The 9,561-nt window shown below is 40.7% G+C and overlaps 1 protein-coding gene across 2 annotated transcripts in view; it reads left to right on the top strand.

Annotated features, from left to right (window-relative positions):
• Positions 1 to 9,548, top strand: part of LOC106740680 (high affinity cAMP-specific and IBMX-insensitive 3',5'-cyclic phosphodiesterase 8A) — a 21,233-nt gene extending 11,685 nt beyond the window's left edge. The window contains exons 4-20 of one of the 2 annotated variants that reach the window (XM_014611949.1): positions 2,951 to 3,010; positions 3,129 to 3,319; positions 3,722 to 3,781; positions 3,880 to 3,946; positions 4,029 to 4,196; positions 4,408 to 4,622; positions 4,897 to 5,054; positions 5,675 to 5,805; positions 5,903 to 6,007; positions 6,147 to 6,346; positions 6,523 to 6,801; positions 7,073 to 7,199; positions 7,296 to 7,436; positions 7,606 to 7,767; positions 7,895 to 8,024; positions 8,109 to 8,176; positions 8,440 to 9,548. In XM_014611949.1, coding sequence (XP_014467435.1) covers positions 2,951 to 3,010; positions 3,129 to 3,319; positions 3,722 to 3,781; positions 3,880 to 3,946; positions 4,029 to 4,196; positions 4,408 to 4,622; positions 4,897 to 5,054; positions 5,675 to 5,805; positions 5,903 to 6,007; positions 6,147 to 6,346; positions 6,523 to 6,801; positions 7,073 to 7,199; positions 7,296 to 7,436; positions 7,606 to 7,767; positions 7,895 to 8,024; positions 8,109 to 8,176; positions 8,440 to 8,520 — 2,343 coding nt within the window. In that variant the 3' untranslated portion in view covers positions 8,521 to 9,548. The remainder of the gene's footprint in view (positions 1 to 2,950; positions 3,011 to 3,128; positions 3,320 to 3,721; positions 3,782 to 3,879; positions 3,947 to 4,028; positions 4,197 to 4,407; positions 4,623 to 4,896; positions 5,055 to 5,674; positions 5,806 to 5,902; positions 6,008 to 6,146; positions 6,347 to 6,522; positions 6,802 to 7,072; positions 7,200 to 7,295; positions 7,437 to 7,605; positions 7,768 to 7,894; positions 8,025 to 8,108; positions 8,177 to 8,439) is intronic. The other variant, XM_014611948.1, reaches the window with a different exon arrangement.
• Positions 9,549 to 9,561: the final 13 nt, after the last annotated feature.

Here is a 9,561-nt window from a genome sequence, read left to right as displayed (position 1 = left end):
GGGGGGGGGGGGGGGGGGTGTTGTTGTCGGCCGGGCAATTTGGTGCGAAACGGCGAGGGAGGAAAATCAATCGTGCGGCCGGCGGCGACGTGTGCTCGCCCGGCCGACTCGGAATTATCGGAGAGCCCTTCGAGTGTAAAGCTACCACGCGATGAACTTTCCATTATTCCCGACGTGCAAACGCCACTCCGGAGTCCCTCTGCTCGCTGCCACGGGTAAGGATAAGAGAGCTATAGTGTATCTAAACTCGAGCAAGAGAGAGAGAGAGAGAGAACTTCCTAGTTAGGCAACGCCAGGTGTGTGCGCGCTCTCGAAGTGCTCGTTCGAGTACGACGACGTTAGTCTCTTATTTTCTCCGTTTTACAATCTCTCCCTCGCGTTAATCGTTTTCCCTCAAACGCGCCCGCTTATGTACTCCCTTATAGTAGCGAGCGGCTCGTCCAGACGGGGCGAAAGAGCAGTTGTCACGCACGGCAATTATTCCGATCGAGTAGTCAGAGGTGCGCCAGTTCGACAGTTTCGGAAGTTGGACGAAGTTCGAAGCTATAGCGCTTTTTTTGAAAAAAGCGACGATACGTTTGCCCGAAGTAAACGCTAAACGGTCAGTTTATGAGGCAACTCGTTGGTAGCAACGGCTACTGAATTTTCGCGCCGCACTTCTCTATGTCCTTCCCTCTACGCTCGTTAAGGTTGCCCGGATTAATAATCGTTTCTTTTTTCCTTCTTTCAGGTCGTAAGCAAACGAGAAGTCAGCGTGACGAAATAATCGCATATTATCATAACCCTATCGCTGTCGCACGTTCACCTCTGAGGAAGGCGATTATTCATTAATTAGTACCTCGAAGTGACTCGCAACGGGTCGATGAAGCGACGCAGTTTTCTGCCCGCGAAGCGGTTTTTTCCCGATCTGAGAACTTTCTCCGGAGCGAACGCTTGACAAACGAACTTTTCCACCCTTCCTATGTTTTACCTTCTCCCGGCAATTAAAAAAAATTTACATGAGTCTCGTAGGTCTTTCGTTCTGGCGTACGCTTTTTTGATTGGGAATAGTTCTCGCGAGGCAATACGGGGTTCGAACTTGCGACTATTCGATCTGTAAAATTTCTCTTTCTCTCTGATTTCGGAATCTCTGCAATTGATCAAGAGGCGATATTCACGAGACGATCAGCTCAATAACACGGATTCGAATGTTCATGTCTGTGTTCGTAAGTCGCGAGGAATTCTTTCGCCTTACGACGATTTACTATCTTCCCAGCTAAATTAACAGTATCGTTTCAGCAATGTTATAATTTCCAATTCAACAATGTAAATGCAATATAAAACATGCTGTACATAACAGTCGCATTGTTGAATGGGAAATTCATAACATTAATGTAATGTTACTTGCTGGGTCAGTTGAAAATTTACACACGGAGAAAGAGATTATCCGCAACAGCTAAATTAGTTGTAACATATGGGCACTTAAAACTTTAGCAGCGTAAGCGATTTTAATTTTAATTAAAGATGCATATAAAATATTTAGAAAATAATAGAACATATGACATACACACACACACACTTGCTGAGAAATATTATACGTCACAATATCGTACTACGTTAATTGAAGTGCCGCAAAAAAGGAATAAGCGATATCGCTTGTTTATGAATGCTTTTTTTTCGCAAATTGCACTTTTATCCGACGTTTCCGTAAAATGCACTATCAGCAATCGTAAGAATTCTAGTACGCTAGCTACGCCGGCGTCTTATCGTATCTAAAAGACTTCTGTTCTTGATCGCGCGAATGATCTCGCTATCTGTCTCGATCGGTGATCAGTATCGCGATGGTCGTCTCTTCAAACGTAACGTAACATTCTGTGATTCGCAACAGCTAATAGACGAAGTTAAAAGTCGCCGTTAACATGCGAAATTTTCCATTGCAAACCGGAACCGGACAGAGTATGCGTCCTTAAATTGAGACGTTAATTCGTGAATTATGTCGACGATGAACATCACGTGTAATCACGATCGACAAGACTCGAGCTGCCAATGTGCAGCGTGATGCATCGTTGCCTTGTCGTTTTCGCTTCGCTAATAAGAGACACATTGAAAGATGATGAGACCATCCATTCAACCGGTGCTCTTTGTCTCCAGTACAATTGACGACAATAATATTTACAAAGAGGAACCGCGGACCTGGTATAATAGTATCTTCAATGTCGTGTGCGGGCGTATGCGGAAGAAATACCACTCTAAAAATGGGATGCAAGTGACCGAGTCGACTCCGACCGAATTGCAATTCGTAAAGTTCATTAGGGTACGAATTTCACGCACATCATCATTTCGAGAAACTTTCACACGTGTATTCGTGATTCGTAAATTCATTTTTAAATGCGATACTTTAGAGAGAGAAGGATGTTACCGAGGGATGTTACAGTGAGTTAATCCTTTTCGCGTCAGGTGTAAAATATTCCACCGTCGTATCTGACGAAACGAAAGTTGAAACTCGAACGCGTAATTTAAGATCGCTTTCTATTACTTCACTTTGAAGTTGTGTACAACTGTTAAATACGTTATTCAATTATCGTCGTGTACCTGATGGGTTATACAATATACGGGTTATACCATAATGTAACTTAATTTATTAGCACGTCGTGAAAATGAAAGATAATGTTACGTATCACAAGACCACTTTAGCCGTAGAACAATCTCCACGCGCGCGTCGTCGAGCAAAAATTTGCGAGTTACTCGAGAAGACAATATTAGATATAGAGAGGCCAGTATGTATTCGATAGTGATATCGAAGCTTCAGTGTATTAGATCTCTGATTAGATTTGTTTATTAAAATCATTACCCTTCGCAGAGTGAAAAGTGTCTGGGCAAAAATATATTTAATCGCTTTTTTACTTGACTATTCAAAAAGAGTTTTCCGTATTTCCATATTTCACCTTTCCATATTTTTCTTTGTTCACAGAAGGGTCCTCAAGACGTCAATGCTCATCTGTTGACAACCTCTGTTCCTAGTATTGTGAAAGTAAGTACGATGACAACAGGTTTATGATACGATCGTAATTTATAGTGTCTCGCACACACTTGAGAGAGTCAGGTTTCCTTCTCTGTACTTCTAATGACGTAGTTTTCTTATTGCGCAGATATTATTAGTCTTTAGCAAAGATGACCAACAAATGGAGATACTTGCTACGACTGCGAGCAAATTGGGCTGGAGTGTATCGGTGGCGAAAGACGCGGAAAAAGCGATAGAGCTCTATCAAAATCGTGCTCATGAATTGGTGATCATCGATCATAGGGGACATCGTGCGGCCGAGGGCGATGCTATTTGTAGGTATGGTAGAATGTTTATATAATATATAACGTTTGCATATAATACGTATGAAAAATTATATAAAACCAACAAGAAAGAGAGAGAGAGAGAGAAAGAGAGTTATCTACGATTTTAAATTTTAAGTAAAGTTTTTAATACATGCATGGAAAGCCTCATATAATAAATTTTATTAAAAGATGATATCAAAATTACATACATCAAAATAATTATTCTAAATATATATAAATAGAAAGCAAGTTGTCAAGAGGAAATTTTATCCATAACCATGTTCTCTCGATATATTTTTTATTAATTATTTTTCTATGATATAGTTAAATTTCTTAAATATATGTCTTATACATTTTATATTTTTCTTTTATTTTGTGATTATTTTATTTGAATTTTCAAAAACATCCATTTCAGAGCGCTCAGGTCAAGTCCGGTTCACTACAATTCTGTCATTATAGCGCTCGTGAAGAAATCGTAAGTTTTGCGAGTACTTTTTTTTTCCATTTTCTATCTTTTTGTACTAAATACCTATTTGAATTCTGTCGAACTTCTGGATCTCGTGTGTTTTCCAGATACTTTATGCTCGCTGATAAAGACCATATTGCTGCGCTGAACTTGTTAGAAACAGGCTTTAGTAGAGTAAGCACTTATGAATGAACATCGAAAAATTAAACGACAAACACGAATGGTGTTTTCGTTTACATTCATTTTCGTATTTCAGGCTATGATGGAATGTTCGCACGAAGGCATACTAATAAACGAATTAGTCGGGATATATACCAGTTCGTTGTTGCCGAGAACGCAACTCGCAGCGGCGCATGCACTCTACTTGGCACTTGACAGATGTCGCGATATGGTGCATGTAACCAACGATAAAAACATTGTACAGGTATCGTGAGTAACGATTTGAAATTCGTTATTACGTTTTATTACGTCTTGCATTGCTTTGTTCATAATGTTTTACTTTAACGAAAGAAAATTTAAGCACTTGTTTGCACGCATCGTGTAACCCGTTCGGTATTTATATATCTCGTTGAAACGAAGAAACAATATATTTCCAAAGTCGATATTTGTAGATTATAATGTCATGTTATTTTTAGTTTCTAAATAAAGTCAGCGAAAAATTGTTAGGATATACGCTAGAGGAAATGATGGGGAGAAATCTCTCGGAGATAGTCTTCTACGAAAATTTCGCTCTAATGGAGCAGCAGTTGAGTAAAGGCCGGGAATTCGAGGGGAATATGAATTGCAAGAGGAAGAATAACCAAATAATCACGATCAATTGCCGGATAATTCCGTTCTGCACCACGCTGAAGTACGTTCTTTTTATCGTTGCGCTCCGCTGTCACGAAACTGAAGAAACTTTTCGCCGCTTGAGATCCAATAAATTACACACTTATATTCAAATTTGCGCTTCTCGATGAGATTTCGTCACTTAGCCGTGATTTATATTTTCCGATGAAGGCATTGTCGCGATCGAGATGGATATCTTAACGTAGAAGCCATCGTCATATTAATTTATCCCATCCCTGTTAAATTATATTAATTATCTCATTATTAATATATTCCATCAACTATTATATCTATAGAAAACCAACTCATTACATATACGTATACGACACCACGTATCTGTCAGAAAATATAGCGCCGATAAGCCCAATCGCTAGCCCGTTGCATCCTCCTCTAAGGACGAGCATATTGTCGAACGCGCGAAAACACTCGGACGTCAGATCTGCTATAAGCGAGGGTAAGGTATTTCAACGAATTCATTATATGTGATACATTGACACATCGACCGACCGCGACGGCGAAAAATTATAATTAAAATTATAAAAATTAAAATATTATATTAATATTATCATCCAATCGAAGCAGACAGTTATTGCTACAGTTTATCGATACAAGTGCGAACGTATTTGAAGGTATTAATCAGGTCATCGCGGGAATCTTACGATGCATCTTATGACACTTAACGCTACTTTTACGTTAAAGAGTTATCGTGTGTGTCAGATATCAATCATGTCATCGTCGTAAACACGTCGAGAAACTTAATAGCACAGAACTAGAATGCCTTTTATAGATATTGAGTAACAGCTTTACGACCGGTCGTCACGGTATTAGTCTGCATCGATACGTTATTAGAGACGAAAGATCATTGAAACTATACACGTGGGAGACTAAGATTCCATTGACGTTCTATCATAAAAGTTCACAATCGATATGTCTGAAGTACAAAGCTTCAACGATCAGCAGCTTCACGATCCCTTCAAAGTCGTTCCAACATTATTAAACGATACTTCAGCTTCTTAATGCATTAATCGGTCCTTTATATAAGCGCCATTATGAGAGATCGTGTTTTCATCGCAGGCCGCCGGCGATCCAGCTTGCAGAAACTGCACACCTTGCAACTGGAAGCCCCCATTACCAAAGTGATTACGTTACTTTCGAATGCGGTGACGGACACGACTAACACGGAAACAGCGGCTCAGATTGATAAGGTGCGTTTCGTGATTAAGGGAAATCCTCGTATCGTTTCCCCGTATCGTATAGACACGCCTATCCAATTAGTTACACGTTGTGCGTCGTATTTTCCAGGCAATCGATATCTTAAAGACGACGGAGCTTTACGTGCCACACCTTAAGGAGGACAAAATCTACAATGATCCGGTCGCGACGGATCTCGTTGGCGCGTTACTTTCCGTAAGAACCTTTATTCCGTTCCCTTTGCTTCGCTCGACGAAAAAAAAGATGTATGCTCGTGCGGATCCAGATTGTGCGAGACACACGCTCCATCGGTGCTTCAGCATTTTCCGATATCTTATGTTGCCGATCGGTTTAGCAGTCCTCCCGAACGTGGGACTCGAGAAGATCGTCGGCGGACTCCGCAAGATTGTCCACCATCAAACCCGCCATGGGCCCGACCAATGCGCGTATATCCATGAAAAATTTCCGCGGGCCGCAGGAAATCGCGGACATATTGGACAGCAGTCTCGAGTGGGAGTTTGAGATATTTAAGCTCGAAGTGCTGACGGAGGGAAGGTGGGTCGCGAAATATGTTCGTGCTTCATCGTAAAATGATCCCAAGATCAGCTTACTTATTAACGTTGGTTCGGAGCGGACATGATTATTTTTAGCGTGTACCGTCTGGTATTCGAGATATTTTAACATGACCTATCGGTAAATTGATGCCACCTCGATCTGTACGAATGTTACAGGCCGCTCGTTTTTCTGGGATTGACGATCATGAATTTGTACCAAGTGCCCGCTAAATTGAACTGCGACGAGAAGGTCATGCAGAATTGGCTGTCGATTATCGAATACAATTACATATCGGAGAACAGTTATCACAATTCGACGCACGCCGCGGATGTCATGCAGGCGACCGCGACCTTCATGCAATCGAAGAGACTGAAGGAGATTTTGGAGCCCTTGGACGAGGTTGCCGCTTTAATCGCCGCGGCCGCGCACGATATCGATCATCCCGGACGATCCAGGTGACACAAGTCACTTTCCATACCGGCAGATAAGGCAAAATGCATCAGCAAACATTTTATTTCCCCCATTCAATATGTTTACATCGCGTCCACGTGTAACATCAGTTCGCATAGAATATTTCCGAAACTATGAATTCTCCCGTTCAGTTACGTTTTTCTCCGACGTGCTTAGAATCTCCGCGTATCTTCGGCAAAAGTTCATAAATTTCTAAGAATGAATTGAGAATGTACCGGTCGGATGTCGGGAAATGAAAGAGAAATTTTCTTACAGCCAGTTCCTTTGCAACGCGAACAACCGTTTGGCGATACTCTATAACGATCTGTCGGTGCTCGAGTCGCATCACGCAGCCTTAACGTTCAAATTATCGTTATCCGACGATAGCGTGAACATTTTTAAAGTAAGTCCCTCCTTGAGCGCTCTGTATCGCATGATCGATCGCGATCGTGCGAGGAGTAATCCGATGATGTAAAACGGGATTAAACGCCTGCTCCAGAATCTGGATCGAGAAACGTACAAACTGTTGCGACAAAATGTCATTGACATGATTCTGGCGACCGAAATGACGAAGCACTTTGAGCACCTGGCGAAGTTCATGAATGTCTGTAGCGCGAGAATCGGTGACGGTCAAGTTGAGGTAGTGTATGTTGCGTTGCTGCATCGATATGGATGTATCATACGTCCACTTTTCACATATGTGGCTAATTGCAAATTTCTATCTTAATTGACGATACACGAAATATCCGAAATATAAAAACGCAATCGGTAAAATTGACGGGGGATAAATTCAGAATAATTTTCCGCAGTCTTATGCGAACTCTCTGGACATGTCCGTGGTGTTGCAACCGGATAACGTAATATTAATTAAAAGAATGATGATCAAGTGCGCGGACGTGTCCAATCCAACGCGTCCGCTGAAGAGTTGCGTCGAATGGGCGAGACGGATTGCCGAGGAGTATTTCTGTCAGGTAAACATACAACTCGCAGCCAAGAGAAACATTGTACATTCCGAAAAAGAGCGATCAATTGTTCCGACGTTTACGTGCGTATATATGCACGTATTTATATATGTACGCGTTCATTGATCATTTTTAGACCGACGAGGAGAAAAAGCTGAAGATGCCGGTGGTAATGCCGATGTTCGATAGACAGACATGCTCGATACCGAAATCGCAAATTGGCTTCGTCGACTTTATTATCAACGACATGATCGAGGCTTGGGATGGTTTGTTCTTTCCGTTACTTTCCGAGCTTCATTCGTTTCCGAAAATACGTTTGAATCATTATTAATCCTCTATTTATTCTGCAGCGTTCATCGACATGCCGGAAATGGTGGGCTACATGCGACAAAACTATGAGAAATGGAAAGAGTACAATGTGAGACATCGATTTTAATTTAATGTACAATAAGAGTATCTCGAGAGATAATTTTAATATGAGACAACTGCATTCTTTATAATTCTCTATGATGATTATTATTTTAGCATTGTTCTCTTTTATAGTTCTACGATAATATCGCTCTATGATCTGAAGATGGAGAAACGAATATCGGATCTCTAAATATTCTTAATTTTAATTTTGATTGCCCCTGTGTGTTCATTTACTAATATACAACAATTCACGATTTGTATGTCTCACAGGAACAAGGTATATCTACTTTGCAAGACGTCGAGAAGATACAACAACATCCCGACCTGCACATACCACGATTACCGCGGTAAGATGGAAAAGCGTCGTTTTATTTTATGTTTCGTTATGTATTTATATACAATGCTGCGGTTAAACAGTCATATGTATAGTATTTACGTATTTAAATATAGAACAATGATGTCACGTGCTTTCGAGTAGTTTTTGAATAAAAAATAGAAATATACACATCATATATATATATGTGTGTGTGTGTGTGTGTGTGTGTGTGTGTTTGCGCGCATATGTGTGTAATTTGCCGTTTCGTCTCATTAGTGTATTATATTGTGTATTATTCTTATTTAAATGTAACTTCACTTCCTCTGAACGACCCTCATCGTATTACTATTTTAAGTACGTGACGCACATCAGCAAGACGCACATAGCATAAAGTGTCAGAAATACCTTTGCAACTTCCGCGACTGCGTTATTGCGAACAAAATCTCCGCTGTGGTTTCGATGCGTGCTGGTAATAATTAATTTGTACATCTTGGAGCGGCTAGCGAATAAATGAGAATCACCAAAAGACATCGACTTGATTCACATATATCCCCGATCTCTCTCCTTTAGCCAGAACTCAATTTTTCGTCCAATTTTGACGTCGATTTTCCACGACAACGGGCTACTTGTATGTGGATGTGAGGATTGGTATAACATTAAATCGAAAAGAAGACTCACACTAATGTATATGTCGGATTCCACTTTATTGTTTCTTTTAGCCAAGAAATGGCATCGGGCCTATTTCCATGCGCTGCATGAATACAAAATTAAATAGAACCGAGTATAAGTAAGTATAAGCCGTATCCGGATGGAATTTCGTGTAATTTCGACCAAACGAAGCGTATAGATATGATCATACGAAATACAAACTCCTTTCTTTTTGTTTGTTTGTCGATACATGAAGTATGCGCACTCGCTCTCTCAACCTAAGCCTGCCCTGACATAATGTTGTTTGCATCTAAGGACGATAATTACGTTTATATATGCTGTTACAAACCAAAGGATCGGTATAACATCAATAGTCCATCGAGTTACAAGTATCGCGTTAACGGATGGTTACTAAGTCACATTCATCG

The sequence above is a fragment of the Dinoponera quadriceps genome, unplaced genomic scaffold, assembly GCF_001313825.1.
Source record: "Dinoponera quadriceps isolate SergipeBrazil2010 unplaced genomic scaffold, ASM131382v1 scaffold558, whole genome shotgun sequence".
In the NCBI taxonomy this organism is placed as follows: domain Eukaryota; kingdom Metazoa; phylum Arthropoda; class Insecta; order Hymenoptera; family Formicidae; genus Dinoponera; species Dinoponera quadriceps.
Note: the sequence above shows the minus strand (reverse complement) of the source record. Positions and strands in the feature narration are given on the sequence as shown.